Here is a 17,795-nt window from a genome sequence, read left to right as displayed (position 1 = left end):
CAATTGCGAGAGTATAGGTAATCAGATCATGATCCTGGAGATGGGTGAGGAAGAGCATGTCCTGTATATTAGGTTATGTAAGATGATGATGAATTTTGTACAATAATAGCAAATAGAACAATTCAACGATATTGAAAATATTAATGAGCGTGTAATCGAGAGCTTAAAAAGTTAAAAAATATTGTCACGAAGGGCTTAGGGCGATTTCCCGTAAGGATATTTTTGTTTTTTTATCAACTTCGTGTGTTTTTTTAGGCTTCATTCTGTGCACTGGAGGACAGTGGGGTTCGGCTGCAGACACTCGTTTGTCCACTTCCCAGGAATTTACTGTGCCCTTACCTTGCGATTTCCGCCGATACCTTGAGTAACCGCGCCTCTCCGTTTGGTGCTGGGTCACTGCATCGCGCGCTTTCAGGTCCACTCCTGCGGCCGTCTGGACAGCTCTTCCTTCCGATATTACGAAGCCACCGGAGCTATGCACTTTTACATCTAGATTTTAAATTCATTTCTTTAAAACTGCTTTTCGTGTTTAGTTTGTTGTTCCTCCCCCGCACCTCCGATAAACGCAGTTGGCTACGTACAGTGCGAAAGAAGTTCAACATGCATACATATCAACAACATTGTTCAGATTTAATGATTTCACCTTAAACCATTTCTCGCCTAAGTCGAATTATTTAAATGTCTAATGCTCAGAAACGTATACATGCTTTTGTTTCCTCGCGGATTGATTATTGCAATCCCTTGCTATCAGGAGTTCCAGCTAAGTTGCTTTGCAGGCTGCACCTCCGATTAGTATGGTTGGCTACGTTCGGTGAGAAAGACGTTCAACATACATGTTCAGAATGCTGCGGCTATAATTCTTACACGCACCCCTTTTAGTGGTCACATTATCCCTGGTCCACCGTAGTAGAGCGACTCAAACCCTGTGGTTGTCACGTGGTTATGGTTGTGAATATCGAACTTCAAATCAACTTCACCAGGGTTTAAAACATTGATCTCGAGCAGCAATTGATCGTCTTAGTTATGAAGTGGGAAACCTTTGGGTTAAGATTTCAGTTTGAAAATGTTCTGTCGTATTACAAAACTTTGGTATATTTTAGACATTGATCACTTTTGTTAAATTTTTTAATGATAAAAAATACGTGATTTTAAATATTTTACAATTGAACCACGCGCCTACTGACCTTGTCGAGTGAGACCGCAGTGATAAATTTCCTGGTTTCACCTGCTGTTGAGTTGTTTGCGTTGGCTCTTAGTTTTCTGAATAAAAGACTCGGAACTCGCTATTTTTTGTTGTTTAACGGTTTAAATAACGTGTAGTTGATGTCAAACACCACACAAGTTTTACAATTAGAATTCGGTGACAGTCTTGGTTACGTCTCGGGCAAGGCAAAGGTCACAAACTTAAAATTCCTTAATTTTCAGGGTACATATTTTTCTTTACTCTCTGTGCAGTTTTGAGATTGTTTTCGCGCACATGTGTGGGCTGCGTTATCTTTGAAAGTAGTCAAACCGGTTTCTTTTCGACTGCACACCAAGGTAAGAGAGACAGGGAACGCCACAAAAGCCTGTGAAGGACCGGAGGCTTTGCGCAGCTTGGATGAGAGCGTGGATGCTGTGTGGGGCATTATTGTTCTCGCTTCACCAAGGTTGGTGTGGCATGTTTTATATGTATGTTGAACGTCTTTCGCACAGTACGTTACCAACCGTGCTTATCGGAGGTGCATATGCGGTTGCGGATATGTTGAGTAATCTCAGTCGTAAGATTAATACATGCTCCATAATATAGGTATTTGATTAGGCTCCTTCGTGACTGCAGGAATTAATCTTTGTTTTTTTCGGTAAAGTCACGTAGAAATAATAAAAAAATAAAATTATATAATAGCATCGAAACGTCGTATGCTATTATATAGTTTTATTTTTTTATTATTTCTACGTGACTTTACCGAAAAAAACAAAGAGTAATATAGGTATCGTTGGGTTAGATCGCGTAAATATAAATGTGTGGTTAATCCCGCCACCATCCGACACAGCCAATAAGTAAGGTTTGTCACGTAAACAAAACATGCTCGATTTCTGTCTGTTGTCTGATGAGGCTGCTTCTAATTACCGGCGAAAGGTCGTTCTCGAATTGTAAATGTTGTGGGGTTACTCTTCAACACACCGGTGTGCTGAACTAGCAACTATTTGGCATGTTTTGTTTACTTGACTAACCTTACTAATTGGCTGTGTCGGGTGGTGGCGGGTTTCACGACACATCTATATTTACGTGATCTAACACCAACAAAAAAACGAAATCCTATACGTGTTAAACTAAATAGACGCTATTATTCGGTTGCGCTTGAAAACATTATAACACGTTGAACCAAACATTGCTAACATTCCGAACAACATTTCACAAGTGTCATCCTCTGGCTGCTGCGAAACAAGGTGACGTTAACTACATTATATAAAAAAAAAACACTCAATTATATCATTAGACCTCCTTTGCCAGTACCAAAATGTAATAATAGGGTTTTTCCCCTTTTTTCTGGCAACAAAACTGAAACCTTTTTACAAGGATTCATGTCTGCATTAACCACATAACCTGCAGTCAAAATGCAAACAAAAAACATACTATGATAATATATGCATTCTCTTTGGTTCTATTCGGTAAAGTCACGTAGATAAAAGTAAAATAACAAAAATCACGACGTTTCGGCCACAACACAAGTGGCCTTCATCAGGTGAAGGGACCGGACTGTCCAGAGGACAGCGTTGGAGTGAAGACAGCCAAGCCCAGGTCGCGTCCTTTAAGCTGTGTGGGAGGAATCAAAAAACGCCTTGACAAAGGAATTGGCATAAAATGATGTACTGGACTGGCACGGTGGGGGGGGGGGGGGGGGAGTTTACATAATGTTGGTGTGAAGGGAACTAAGCTGCTGTGAAAGTTTGGGATACCACTACTTGAAAAAATATACTGTACCATTGAAAATTAGTTTAATGTTTGGTTTGATTTAAAACATCTTTCCAATGATTGCTTAATTTGAAACCATCCTCTCGGTTGAAATTGTGTCTGTGTTTGTAAATCTGAATTGCCTCGTGGACAAATCTCTGATAAAAACCCGTGGGTTTGCAGAGAACCTTGGTATCGGAGAAAACTATATCGTGATCACCCACAGCGTTGTAACAGTGATCAGCTACGGCAGAAGAATTCGTTCTGCCGTGTTTCAAATCTGATTTGTGCTCGCGAATTCGGTCAGAGACATGTCGTTTCGTCTCCCCGATATAGCAGTCACCACAGGTGCAGCAGCTCAATTTGTAAACCCCGGGGTACTGTAAGTCAGGAACGACATCCTTCACGGATGGGATAAGGTCACGGATTTTGTGTACTGTATTGAACCGGACCTGGATCTTGTGTTTGTTTATGATTTTGGAGATCTTTTTAGTAACGCCTGCTATATATGGTAGTGTGATGGTTTTGACCGGAGTATCAAGTGGTTGTTTCTGTATGGAGGGAGAAACAGCTTGGCGGATGGTACGGTCAGAGTATCCGTTTCTCTTGAGGGCCAGGTGTACATGTTTTAATTCACTGGTCAGGTGGTGTTGGTCCGAAATGCAATGTGCCCTGTGGTATAACGTTTTGATGAGATAATTATTTTGAGCTGGGTGGTGGTGGGAATCAGGTTTCAAGTAGGAATCTGTGTGGGTGGGTTTCCTGTAGACAGAATGCCCCAGTGAGCCATCAGGTCTCCTCTCAAACAGAACATCCAAGAATGGTAGCTTGCCATCTTTCTCCACTTCCATGGTGAATTTGATGGTGGGATGTCTAGAATTGATGTGGTGTAGGAAAAGGTTCAAAGCTGGGAGGCCATGTGGCCAAATGACGAAAGTATCATCCACATATCTCTTCCACAGGGAAGGTCTGAGGCTGGAAGTCTGGATGGCGTCTGATTCAAATTTCTCCATGAAAACATTGGCTATCACTGGTGATAAGGGAGAATCCATGGGGGTACCCTCATTTTGTTTGTAGAAGGTGCCATTCCAAGTAAAGTGGGTATTGGTGAGGCAGTGTCTAATCAGCGCAGGTGTATCGGGGTCTAGTCCATGTTGTACCAAATTTTCAATTATTTCAATGGTATCAGGTACCGAGACCTTGGTGAACAGGGAGACCACATCGAAGCTGACAAGGATATCGTCAGGGGACAGAATAACGTCAACGACTCTCTTGCAGCGCAACATCTGGCGAAGACTGCAGCGACGACGAGGAGTCGAGTCCAATCCCAGAACCGGCAGCCTCGAGCCCCCGCTCTTTATTTATTTGTATTTATTATCACACGCTTTTAGTTAGCTCACTCTGTCTGTTGTTGTATTTAAAAAAAAAAGATGTAACTAAACTTTTTACCCACTTCTCAATGTGCTATCGACTGCAAACTTGGTATACTTGGTATACTTATATTCTTGGTTCTTTCGGTAAAGTCCAAGAATATTAATCTCTGCAGTCACGAAAGCTTTAAATCAAAATTTGGTATACTTATGTTATACTGATGACAAGACTATATTCTATTATACTCATTGGTTTTTTCGGTAAAGTCACGTATGTAGAAATGCCATAAAATTATATCAAAATATATTGATTTATTTTAATATAATTGTATATAATTTTATGGTATTTCTACATACGTGACTTTACCGAAAAAACCAATGAGTAATTTATGCAGTCACGAAAGCTTTAATTCTTTATTATATTCTGTTATACAAAAAAAAATCTAAAACATTTTAAAACATTATTTTACACGCTTTTGATAAACTCGCTCTGTCTGTTGTTGCATTCTCAAATCTTGTAACTCAATTTTAACCCACTTCCCATGGTGGTATCGACTGCAAACGTGGTAAACGTGGCAAGCGTATGTCATACTGATGGCAATACTATATTCTATAATTGAAAATGTAAAAATATATTTTTTTAAGCAATCTTTTTTTTATACGTTATGTTTCGGCTTGGGTCTAATTGTCCACGCTCAACTGACGTTTGTTGTAAATCACCACGGTCCCCTTACGTTATGGCAAGCTTCGGGGCCACTTCCTGGAGTCGTAGATTTCTGTCAGTACCAGTACGGTACATTTAATTAAAGCGTTGTTTGTAAGTATTTTTTTTAAATATTACTTATATGCTACCAGCGCGGCATGGCTCCTCCCTGACCGCGCCTCTCTTCTCGAAACCCACAAAGGCAAATAACGAGTCGGGAAGTGGGAATGTATCAGGGTAGTGGATGTCACCAGTGAGTACAGGATCGCGACTACAAATCGCTTGATGTTGACTGGTAAGTTGGTGGCGTGTGTAGCGCAACAGCAGCAGCGACCATGCAACAGCTGTATCAGCAGCTGTGTAACGGCAACAGGCAGATCCGCTTGAGAAGCTTCAGGCGTCTTCAGACCTCGTGGAGCTTTGGTAATTTATGCGGTTAGAAGTACAGCCATGGACGAACTCGTCCGTCTGAACGGGGCCCGTAGCTATCCGTGGTACGGAAATTTGAGGGTAAGAATCCACCCATTTTTTCGCCATATAGCATTGTGATATATAACGACTTATGGTTGGTAGCTTAGCTGATTGGAGAATATAGAGTTTATTGATAACATGAAGGTAATTTATATTTTAGTTTTTATTGGTTCACTATATAGTACTGTGAATAGCTCAGATGTGTAGTCATTTCTGTGACCAGTCACTAGCAAATCACCCAGTTATTTCAATGCTAAATTCGCCTAGTTATTTCAATGCTAAATTCTCCTGTTTGATTTGTACTAAGTGCCTCGGTGAATGTGTATGCTCTGACTTCAACGTAACTATTTCTGTAGCAGTTACAAGCGAATCACTCAGCCATTTCAATGCTAAATTCTATGCTAATCCCATTATCAAGGGGTGCCTCTGCGGATGTGTACGCCTTAATTTAGCTATTTCAATGCTAAATTCTATGCTAATTCCTTTTAACAATGGGTGCCTCTGCGGATGTGTATGCTTTAACTTTTAACATAGCTATTTCTGTGACCAGTCACAAGCTAATCATTCAGCCATTTCAATGCTAAATTTTATGCTAATTCCTTCGTCAAGGCTCTTTGTTCCTCTCACACAGCTTAAAAGCCGTGATCTGAACGTGGCTCTCTCACTCCAGCGCTGTCCTACCAGACAGTCTCGCTCCCTTCACCTGATGAAGGCCGCTTGTGTTGTGGCCGAAACGTCGTGAGAATATTATTGTGTTATTTTATTTTATCAATTTATTATTTTATTCTCATTCTACGTGACTTTACCGAAAGAACCAAAGAAGATATTTCTAATCAACTTCTCAACGCGACTCAATGGGTGGCGATGTTTCCTTTTGAGATCCTTATCTCGGGCAAATATTTTAATTAATTGTGGCCAGACCCTTGACAGGGAACCGGTTGAACACGCTCTTCAACCCCGCGAGCGGCGCTCCGTGGTGAGGTGCCAAGAATTAATCCTTGTTAATCGGTCAGTTGGTAATTTATGCGGTTAGAAGTACAGCCCCAGCACAATATTACAGAGGAAAATTATGAAGACTCTTAAAACGATGGATTATTCACTCGATCGTTGCGATGTTTCCACAATCACGGATGGTTCAATGGCTTGAGGTTTTAGGCTTTGTTAATGACCCGTGTGTGTGTTGAATGGTATGAGTGGTGAAAGAGTAGGCCAATGTTCGGAATCGATTCTTTGCGTCAAGCAGACGTCTGGTTTATCGTGTAGTGGGGGGCAGTGTATCATACGTATCAGTTGATTCTTCTTTCAGTAGTTGGTTCGGACTCGACGGACGTTGGTGAACGAGTAGATGCGTTGTTGTAGCTGAGATGACCGTCTGGTAGACGGCGTTAGAAGCACGCCCGCAGCGGCGCGGTTGTACGCGGACTCGGTAGGTAATGCGCGCAGTGCGTCTGCGAGCAGCTGGCACGCTGGTGCTCCGTCGTCGGCGGTTGTAGATTGCAGGCTCACGATTCGCTCGTGGTGGCGCTGGCCGCTAACAGCGGCAGCGGGACGCCAATCGGCGACACTCGCCAATTCGGCGAGTTTGTAGAGGCGTCTCCGGCGTCGGTGATGGCTGGTCTTCTGCTGAGATGAGTTGAGATGAGTCTTCTTCTGTTGAGCTGAGTTGAGATGAGTCTTCTTCTGTTGAGCTGGCCCCGAGGGCTGATGAGCTGGTCCCGAGGGCTGATGAGCTGATTTCAATGCTGAAACGGCTCTTTTTATGCCAAAAATCTCTCTCCTTCTCGGCTCCCCCTCACGAGGTGGCGCTATCTTTGATCTGATCGTATGTCGGTGGGGGGGGGGGTGGTTCGTGTGTCGGTGGTGGGGGGGGGTTCGTGTGTCAGTGTGTATGTTTGTGTGTGTGTCATTTATGACACGGTCCTGTTCGGGTCTTTCCTCAAGCCATAAACATCAAGACAACAGACACCTCGATTCATCTTGGTGGCGTCTGGTTGTCTACTCCCTCCACCCAGAGAGAGGGGCGGGTTCCCCCCCCCCCTTTTCCGTACGCGTTCCGACGCACGAAGAAATGGTTAAGATTTTTTTTAAGTTTAACATTTCACATCACAGTTGGTATCTTATCATACACAGTTATGATCCTGCTTGTGATTCATAGTATTTGATTTATTTCCAAGTGAAGATGCTCTTCCGAGCGTATGCATTTTATCACGTGCTGCAGGGAAAGACAAAGGTGGCCGGGATCTTCCCATCTCTCTATACTTTTCAAATATCATTTCGACTCCACATTCTACCAGCCTAATCCACCCCGTTACCTTGGCTCTTACTTAGTTTATTAATTTTCGTCACTTTGTGCGTTTATAAATGTGTGACAGTTTAACTTAAAGCTCGCTCGCTCTTTTGCTGCCCGTGTGCAGGGTGGGGTGGGGGCTACTACTAAGTTCCGTGTGTGGCAGATGGTCCCCGCGATAACGATCTGGTTGCCCTGGCGTGAAATTCCTCTCTCGCGCTCTTCGGGAGAGACAAAGGTGGTCGGGAGCACCTCTTTATACTTTCGACTTATATTTCTCAAATACCATTTGGTCCCATGTTCGCCAAGACTCGTGTTTGTAACTACGTCCTCCCGACACCTCTCGGTTTTACCGAGGTTCGAATTGTTATGATGGAATTATTAAAAAGAAAAATCATTATCATCCTGAGTTTAAGAGGTCCGTTTCTTGATTGTTGGAATCCATATCCCTTGGTTCTGTAAGGTTCTATAATGGAATGTCGTGTAAGGTTAACACGTTGTTATTATTAATATTATATTGCAATTTCCTTTAAAACTTTCTTTGCCTGGTTGCCGTGTGTGGGGTGGGTGTGTCTCCTCATCAAACCCGGCTGGCTTTTCCAGATGGCCCCTTGTGATAAGGTGTAATTCCTGCTTCTCCGCGCTGTGAGAGAGACAAAGGTGGTCGGGGTTGCTTGGAATATTGTTTAAACTCTTTCGCAAGTTTGCCCGTTGTCTCATTCCTTCTCGATAACCTTTGATGTGACTCGGTATTCTTGCTCCAAGCTTTGTTTTAACAGTAAAAGTATTAAAGGTGAAAATCATTTGATAGCGAATTAATCATTGGATAATAATTCACTGATGTGTCTGGTGGCCTGTTCTTAATTGGAGTGAGCGTTAGGATCGCTAATTTTATCTTATTCTTGTTGTTGCCTTTTAATTTTTTTGTTGTTTTACTGGAAAATAAGGACAAGAATATGTATACGATTTACCCTGTTGGCGTCTGGTGTCTGCTCTCTTGGTGTTCTGACCTCGGAGGGACCTTTCCTAAGGGGCCCATCAAACTCTTGTTCATCTGGAGATTTTCGCCGATAGCTGTTACATCCTCGCCTTGAGAGTTTTATTATTTCTTTATATCTCTATATGGCCTGTTTATGACCGACACCTGGTTTTTCGTGTGCCTGGCTTACGGGTTTTATTAATTATTATTTTTTCGTTTGTTAAAAAAATATGATATATATAACGGCAAATATTATTGTTAATATCAATTTTGGAAAAGGCTCATATACAACACAATGGGTAACCAAACCGGTTCAGAGTTTTCTTCTGTTCAACTAATGCTGCTGAAATTATGCACCCCCAAAAGGCAGTGTGGTTGATGAGATGTGTAGAACATTTTTTTTATTTGCTTACGTGGAGGGACAGATATGGGAAGGTGTATTGTCGAATTATTTATCTTTCATTAACGACGTTAATGGCGTTGATTATTTTGTGGCGTGTACAGCTTATATTAATTTTCTCAAGAAGCTCACATGTTGATGAAAACTGCTGCTCTTGCATGTTACTTGCATATACATTTGTTTATTGCAAGTTAATCAGAAATAAAACAATGTTGAAATTTGAGCATTTTGTTGTTGAGGTCATACACTGAACATTTTAAATTGAGTATTCAAACGACAAATAATACAACCTTTTTTGCAGGAAAAATGAATTCCAAGACATTTAGAAATAAAATTATGATCTCCAATAAAATAGTTTTCATCACATCACTTGCAGCAGTGCTTCTTATATATTGTTCAGCTGAATATTTTAAGGTAAGCACTGCCAACCATTGACGTTGGAAGATGTCTGCAAGTCGAGGCGTTATGTTTTTCATGCGACTATTCAATCACCTATGCAACAATACTTTTTATTTTCAAGGTCACGTAACTATGTCCAAAAATTATGTTGTATTATGCATTTACCATACAAATGCACACCTTTAAAATAAATGTAAACCATTGCTACAATGAACACGTTGACTGGTTTCAACGGTCTGAATCTCATCAGCAGTCAGGTATACTGCTGTGTTTTCTGAAGGCAGAATACGGAAAAACTCTACAAAATGTATTATGTGCAGCCTTATAGCGGTTTGCTGGCAATAATTTAACACAATAATGAAATAGTAGACAAAGCACAAGTGCAATAAATAAAATGCTTGTAGGCTGCTCACCAAAATGTCATTTCATTTTTACATGTAAAAACATACTGAATATGAAAACTTGTACTATCTTTTTTTAAAGGTCCACACTATGCTATCGACACTCAAAAAGTCAAATGCAGTCTATAGTTTTCCCTGTTTATAGAAGTGCTGCTGGAAAAAAAAAACATAGATTGAGGGCCATAGAGTAATGGTCAAATATATAATCTAATATTTACTAGTTGGCATGTGGCCGCATCTGCCACACTTAAGGAAGTTACGCTACCTGCTGCACATTTGATTCCATGCTTTTATCACCTTAACTCAATAGGGAAGTTCACCCTCTGTAGACACTGACCCTTCTTCTTAGGTCCCTTCCTCCTTCATCTGTATGCCCCACCTCCTTAGTCATTAGGCACCACCTTTTTCTCTTTCAGATCTGCACCTTTCCTTTTTAGGCCCCGCCCATTCTTTCGTACCCTCCTCTTTCTGTTTAAGCCCCGCCCCCTCCCATCAATCACAGGGTTGGGTTGGTTTAGGTAGTGATGGGGGTTGTCGTAGGCAGGAGGTAGGGGGGGGTGTGGGCGCGTGGCAGTGGCATTGCTGGGCGGGGACAGTAGAGGTAGGACGGCTTCACGACCACCAAAATCTCCCAGAGCAGTGCAATATTTTACGTGGTGAAACAAACCCTTCTGTGATTGTCTTTGATACACAATCTTCAGAACAGCGCATTAAATGCTTTGCTTAATTTAGTAACTTATAACATGTCAATGCCCTAAATAAATCGTATTTGCGATAGCTGTGTTTGAAATACGAAAAAAATCCCTCTCTTTCTTCAGAAAACATGGAACCTCAAATCAATACCACCAAAAGCTCACTACCAAAAGGCATCATTACTTCCAACAAAAGGTAAAATCAGTGGCATATTGACATATCCTGCAACAAAACAGAATAATAATGCAATTTATAACGCGCGCAAATTTGTGGACGTAACGGCCGCAACTCAGAGGCGCGGAGCCAAGCTCAGAGTCACCCAAAAGCATGGTTATAAAATACCCATTTCAACCAACATCACTTGTTCTACATCTGCCAAGAACAGTCGAATCAAAATACTAAATAGAGGAAAACCTCACACCGTTGGAGACACACTCCATGCTCAAGTGGAAATGTATGACTTTACGAACAGAAGGAAGCTCTACGGTGGGGATTTCCTCCTCGCTCGGATTTTCAGTCCACGCCTTGGGGCTGCGTCTTCTGGCGTGGTGACTGACCTTGGCAATGGTGTGTACGATGTGAGGTTCACGCTCTTCTGGCCAGGAGACAGCAGTCTGGCCTTCACGCTCGTGCACGCCAGTGAGGCCGTGAGCGTGCTGGACAGAGTCCGAGAAACCGTTCCAGATAAAGTCACTTTCATGGGGACTTTTGTCAGTGGGAAGTCAAGCGAAGTCACCCAATGCCACATTTTTCTAAACACTGCCAAGCAAGTCTGTGATTTCACTGATCCACATTTGCATGAACCATGGATGTGTGAAAAACCAAGAATGCTTCCTTGTTCATCTCTTCTCACTATGAAATCACTAAGTAAGTATGGGAATGTTTTTAATGAAGAGGAAACTAAGTTTTTTACAAGGTAAGAACATATACACTCACATTATATTCGGTGCATTGCTCTTTTACCTCCAAGGTATAGCCATGTTTACAGTAAGCATTCTAAAAAATAAAGACTTATCGATTGTGAAAAGCCACATGATGGACGAAGAGTTATTTTCACACTAATGTATAACAACCTTCAAGTTTGCAAATAAAGACACTACCTGAAACGACCAGGCAGACATGATTTTGTTGAATTCCCACCATAATGCAGTAGAGTGGCTCTGAATGCCTCGTCAATAGCACTGAGAACAATGCCATGCTCATCTCCAATATCGCCAAACCGTGATTCAATTTGTTCTGTAGGAAAACTCACGATTTGTATGAAACGATTTTATAGTCCCACCCCAAACTCAACCTCAGTCCCTCCAAATGTCCGCCATGGGCACCTAGAGGCGGTGGAGTGTGCTACCATAGTGGAACAAAGCAAAACACCTGCAATTGCCAATGGAATATTTAGGTCCACTGTGCAAAATAGGCCACTGTTCTGTTCATTGTTGCAATCAATTCACTGTTGTATAGCTTCAAGCCGTCTCTACCTTTCACGATCCTGTTGGGCAGCAGCAATACACCTCCAACCTGCGCATGAACTGATCTCATTGCCACATGCCCTCGGTGGATGTCCTCTTGCATGCGTTCCCACGGTAGAATAGCAGACACTAAGTATAATGCACTTGATATTTTCTAGCATTTATTTACTGAACTTTTTGCGAGTAAATGTTATGTTGAATGTATACACAATACTGGTTCTTAATGTCTCATTATTCTTTGAACAGTACATTTTAAAAACACTTTGCAGTGTAATTTTATACATAAAGGCTGTCTTTGTCAGGAGAAAGTTTTAAATTAAAATAATAAATAACCTGATATGATTTTTTTACAATTTTTATCTACAATCAGACACTAACTACTCCCAAAAATTTTTTTTCCACAAAAAAATGGTTGACGACTTGATTCAACTTCTTAGATTTAAAGATATACCCATCGGAAACCGCTCAATTTAAATATACCGTTTTTTATTAGAAAGAATACAAATTTATTAAGTTAATGCTCTTGGAGGGGAAGCTCCTACATTTTTCCTTTTTCGAATTATTCAAATTTGAACACCATAAAATGCGTATTTTTTTCGTTCAAAACCGCTTCAATTGCATTTGCTGATTAACGCTCTATATAACGAAAAAACCCACAATGTTATATTTTTTATGCTTTCTGAATGACACGCACAAACATATCTATGGGGCACATAAAATCGGGATTTCGGGGCCTTAAAATGAAAAATCTTGGATTTCAAATTTGTTCATGTTGTGTATGTCCCAAAAGCTACCGATGTACCAAATATCAGCTTTCTACCTTGTCGAGAAGTATCCTCGAGGTTTTTGAGACATACAGATTAAGGTATTAAATTATATAGACACTGTTCAAACAACGGTGGCACAATAAATATAAAATACTTTTTGGAATTTCTATTGCAGGGATCGTATATGGGTGACAATTCCAATGTCATACAAAATACATGTTGCACCATCAACGGGTAAGAATGTATATATGCACCATAATTTACTACTGTATAATTATGAAATGGACTAGTTTATACCGGCTTCGCTGAATAATGTTTTAATGTCTGTGATATCACGCTCGATACCCTGGGGGTGTCTCAGCTTTTTACATCACATCTCATTTCAAGCATATGAAAGGACACCCCCAGTGGCAGCTGTCCCAATGACTTAGCACCTGGCAGAGATGCCCTTCTGCCGGTATTGGACAATGATTACTCTTCGTGTAATTTTCTAATTTGCGAATGCCAGGTAATCTTTAACGTCCACACTGAAGCAGATGACATGTATTATGGTTATTATGCCCACATTAATAATTACTCAGGGCAGTCGCGGGATTCGAACCATGGACTTCTGCCACAAGTGGCGAACGTGCTAACGCTTAACAACGTCACCGCCCAGAGTTGCCCCAATTAATTTCAATTACCTACTCTTGTGCCAGTGACGAGTAGAGGACCGGCCCCAGGTCCTCTTAATTGGGGGGGGGGACATTAGAGCTGTCGTGTAAGCCACCATTGCAGGGATATCTACTGCTAATAAGAGGAAACTTGGGCACTGGCCCTGGCCCTGTGTGGTATCATATGCATTGCATGTACTGTGTGATAGAACACAAATTATACCTCGGAAGTGCATGGGCCCTGTACATATGGAAACATTGCTCACATCAATTAATACGATCCAATAGGGAACTCATCTTATTTACAAATGTTTTGTATTGAATGACCCACATTATGGGATAAATTCTAGTCATTTTTTTAATGTAGTTTGCTGTTTGGTAAAATATACTTTTTAAAAATGTTTTAACATGATGGTCACCAGTGTTGTGGTATAATAAATTATAAACATCGTGTTCTTGTAGGTTGTTTACCCATTATAGTTTAATGGATTTTGCACTGGTTAAAAAAGAGCTCCTGACATAAATCATTCTTTACTCACAAATTATGACTGTTGAGCCAAATATTGTCAATGTCAATAGATTTTTCTTTAAACTGTTACTCTTTTTATAGGTTTACTTCAGAGAAATACACATTGCGTTATGGGATTAGGGAATCCAAGTCCAGCTGGATATTATTTTAAAAACACATGGAAATCTTCTTACTGCAACAATGCATATTTTAGTTCGCCATCATCTGTCAAGAACTGCTTGAAGGGAAAACAAATATTTCTCCTCGGTGATTCAACAATTGGGCAGTGGTTCAAATATCTTAATCATTTCACCAAAGGTAAGGATGCTTATTTACTTGTACTTATAAGAAAATGTACCTGGTAGGCGCTTTGTTTTCATACCCAGGCTGATGGTACGGCCCCACCTCCAAGTGGCATGCTCCTGGTTCAGCAGAAGAGTCTTCAAGACTCCTCAGAGTGAGCAGCAATTACCAGATCAGCAAACAGCATACTTGGCCAGTATAGGGAGCCATTGCTTGACTGCACCTAGGCATCGATGAACCTCCCACTGTGTCTGTACCAGATGGAAGTTTAATTTGAACAGTCATGGAAAGCTTTTCAAACTACGTGGTACATTTTTTTAAAGTGGTCTAGGTGTCTAGTGACCCCCAAATAATTGACCCAAATTTTTTCCCCTTTTCATATTCATTTCTGTTTACTTTAACAATATTCCGTTTTATAGAATTAAATGAGGGTCACAAGACATCTGGACGACCCAAGGTGAATAGGAAACGGTTGTGACTAATGGCCAAGCAGCTTTACCCGGGCCTGGCCCCCAATCGTTAATGTCTCTAAATGATTACGAAAAGCGGGCATGGCCTAGCAAGTCGGCGTGGTCTTGGCGGTGTCTAAGAGACCTGCAGCCTTCACAGGAAGCGCTACCTGGTGGATAGATTTTAAATGATGTGTGTTGCTTTTCTTACAGGTTTCAAGATTGTAGATCGTGACCTACCTGGAAAAGATGTGCAAAATATTGCCGATGATGAATACAACATTACATTGAATTGGTTTTATCACAACTACCCTTTTATTGCCACGAGAATAACCTTCAAAAAAGACTTCAGATACATAGCTCAGAGAATTGATAACATCACCGGTGGGAGCGATACGGTCATAGCAATCTCCCTCGGCGCTCATTTCACACCCTTCCCTCTGCACGTGTTTCAAACGAGAATGCACAACATTAAAGCGGCAGTGGAGAAACTCCTGATTCGGAGCCCTGAAACGAAGGTCATCGTTAAATTATCCAACGTGAGAGAAAACAGCGGAGTGGCGATCTTTAATAACTGGAACACATTTAAGCTTAACCAAGTCCTCTTGGAAGTGTTTAAAACCATGAATGTGGCATTCATTGATGCGTGGGACATGACTGCTGTACTTAACTCTGCTAAAATTCACCCAAATGAGCATATTATAAAAAACCAAATTGATTCATTTTTATCTTTTATTTGCTAATCTTATTTTAACGTCTTGTGTATCTAACTTGCGAATTACAATCAAAGACAATACGTAATTTTTTTTGTTAATACAATGATTCTCGCTTTAACTTTTACTGGTTATGTTTTAATGTTTATGTCGGGTCTCAAAATTCAGATCTCACCGCAGGATGCAGTTCTTATATTTAAGATTATTATGCATGAACTTAGGAAGGAACCATTCAGACTGTGATAAGCAACTTTAATATCTAAAAAATGGATGAGCTGAGTCGGCACGACGCTTGTCTTTGAAGGTGCCCGATTGCGCTCGCATCTCGTCCGCAGGTCGCCGGGGCCGGCACTCTTGCTCGGCTGTGCCGGTCACGCTCTCTCCCTTGCACCAGGCACGGTTGGTCCTTGTAGACTTGACCTTTGCAGGAGTGTGCTCGGCTTCCGAGTCCGCACGCTCGTGGGTAGTCGTGAGCCGCTGCTGCTGCTGCTGGTCCTGTGCGATGCTCGCTTGGTTGATGCTTGGCGCTTTTCCGCCCTTTCTCCAGGTTGATTGCTTGTCGTTGCTCGTCACTCTTTCTCTCTCTTTCTCTCTTGCTGCAGCTGCTGGTGGGAGCTGGCACTCAATGTAGAATAAAACTTTTAGCGATGTTTCGTCTGTCAGCGCTGAACTCATACTCGGTGACACATCGCGACTCTGCAAGCCTCGCCATCCTTGGTCGATTGAGGGGCCCACCCCCGGAGCTTGCCGCAGTAAGAATTCGTAGACTCGTGGCTTCTACCGATGCAGCTCCCTATCGATGTGTCTGTCATGGGGGCAGATTCCCAGAGCCTGCCGCTTGCATAACTGAATTGTGTGTGTTGTGTCCCTGCTTATATCTGAAATTCTCTCCCCTCGGCTCGCCTTCTCACAAAGGACCGGAATTCCTTTGATTTCGCTCTCAGCTTGTGGGGGCAGTTGTTTGTCCGGTGTACGTGTGTATGTGTGTGTTTATGTTCTGATTTATTAAAGTAACTGTTAAGTCTCATCAAGGCCTGGTTCCTGTCCCCCTCATCAATATGTGAGGTGAATAAGGGTGAAACAAAATAAGTAATAATAAAAGCCACTATTGTAGAGTGCAGTCTATAATGTCAATTTGTTCTTGTTGCTAAGTTTCAAACTTTTACCGAAGTAAAAAAAAATGCCAGTTGTAATGTCCGATTGTCCCTGCTCTGTGTCTGTGTTTTACGGCTCTTGCCCTGTGGAGATTTCCCAGATTGTCATGAACTCCCCCCCCCCCTTCCTTGCCTGGTGTGGCTTGTGAGAGGCAGCTGCTGTTTGAGGGGTGTCGGTTCGTATCACCCCCTTTGGGCCCCAACCTACATCCCGATTGATTATTTGTATAAATATTGGCAGAATTATTCTTAATATCAATTTTGGAAAAAGGCCTATATATCCAATAGGGCCCCTCTTATACTGTCAGCGTGGCCTGGCTCCGCCCCCGGCCACGCCCCCTTCTGGAACCTACTAGCGGGTTCTCGATGTGCCCCTTGCGTAACCTTTCTCCAACATGCCTCTCTGGTCTATCACGTGACCTGCTGTCAGTCAGGGCTGCTGTTAGCTGCAGATCCCCTTCCCTGCCAGCAGCCTGCGCTATGCTGCTACGTGACCGATTCTATGTCACGACACATGCATAACGCACAGGGGCTCACTCACCTCATAACACTGCACACAAACAACCTGCTTAATCACCGTCCTTACACCTACTGGCTATACTTCACCTGTAAATGAAATCTCGAGTACATTTGGTTTTCGTGCCATTCCTATAGCGCAAGACTGTCATGAGAGTGTTGTTGTCTCACATAGTCTGCAGCTGTTTCGGAGTAAACGTGAGCATTTTCATGGTACATTTTCAAATTTAGAAGAAAAAATGGGACCATGATGCCAACACACAATGGCCTAATTTTTTTTAATGACGTCAAGCCGTTCTTTAATGCCCACTGAATCAGACGGCAACATAATTTTACAGTTAATACGTCTGCAATTATAACCAGGACGCCCTCCGGGATTTCAACCGCGAACCTCTTCAATAATTAATCGGTGAACGTGCCACCGCCTGGACGTTACCTCTCCAGGGGTGTGAAGATGGTGGAGACGTTAATCTCCTTGGCAAGGGGGTTTTGGGTGGTTCGTGGAGGTGTGGCTCGAGCAATGCGTGATGATGGCGATGGGTGGTAAAGTGGTGTGGTTGGACGTACGATTGACATCCTCGGAATGGTGTACGATCCGACCGAAACGAAGCCAACACAATTACCCGTG

The 17,795-nt window shown here is 42.0% G+C and overlaps 1 protein-coding gene across 2 annotated transcripts; it reads left to right on the top strand.

The window, feature by feature from the left end:
- Positions 1-1,544: 1,544 nt before the first annotated feature.
- Positions 1,545-16,686, top strand: LOC116946105 (NXPE family member 2-like). 2 transcript variants are annotated; one of them, XM_032960970.2, is made up of 6 exons: positions 1,545-1,649; positions 9,447-9,559; positions 10,764-11,554; positions 13,047-13,105; positions 14,135-14,350; positions 14,998-16,686. In XM_032960970.2, the coding sequence occupies exons 1-6, from the start codon at positions 1,601-1,603 to the stop codon at positions 15,525-15,527; spliced, it is 1,758 nt and encodes a 585-aa protein (XP_032816861.1). In that variant the 5' UTR covers positions 1,545-1,600; the 3' UTR covers positions 15,528-16,686. The 2 variants fall into 2 exon arrangements, with proteins under 2 accessions (XP_032816861.1, XP_032816871.1); XM_032960980.2 differs by lacking the exon at positions 1,545-1,649 and adding an exon at positions 7,508-8,004.
- Positions 16,687-17,795: the final 1,109 nt, after the last annotated feature.

The sequence above is a fragment of the Petromyzon marinus genome, chromosome 2, assembly GCF_048934315.1.
Source record: "Petromyzon marinus isolate PM22_M1 ecotype Great Lakes invasive population chromosome 2, UKy_Petmar_22M1.pri1.0, whole genome shotgun sequence".
NCBI lineage: Eukaryota > Metazoa > Chordata > Hyperoartia > Petromyzontiformes > Petromyzontidae > Petromyzon > Petromyzon marinus.
This window is presented reverse-complemented; position numbering and strand designations above follow the sequence as displayed.

Coding starts and splice junctions, on each gene's coding strand:
- LOC116946105 (XM_032960970.2), top strand. CDS start 1,601: ATGAGAGCGTGGATGCTGTGTGGGGCATTATTGTTCTCGCTTCACCAA. Junction 1,650..9,446: donor ATTGTTCTCGCTTCACCAAG/GTTGGTGTGGCA, acceptor CCTTTTTTGCAG/GAAAAATGAATTCCAAGACA. Junction 11,555..13,046: donor GAAACTAAGTTTTTTACAAG/GTAAGAACATAT, acceptor TTTCTATTGCAG/GGATCGTATATGGGTGACAA.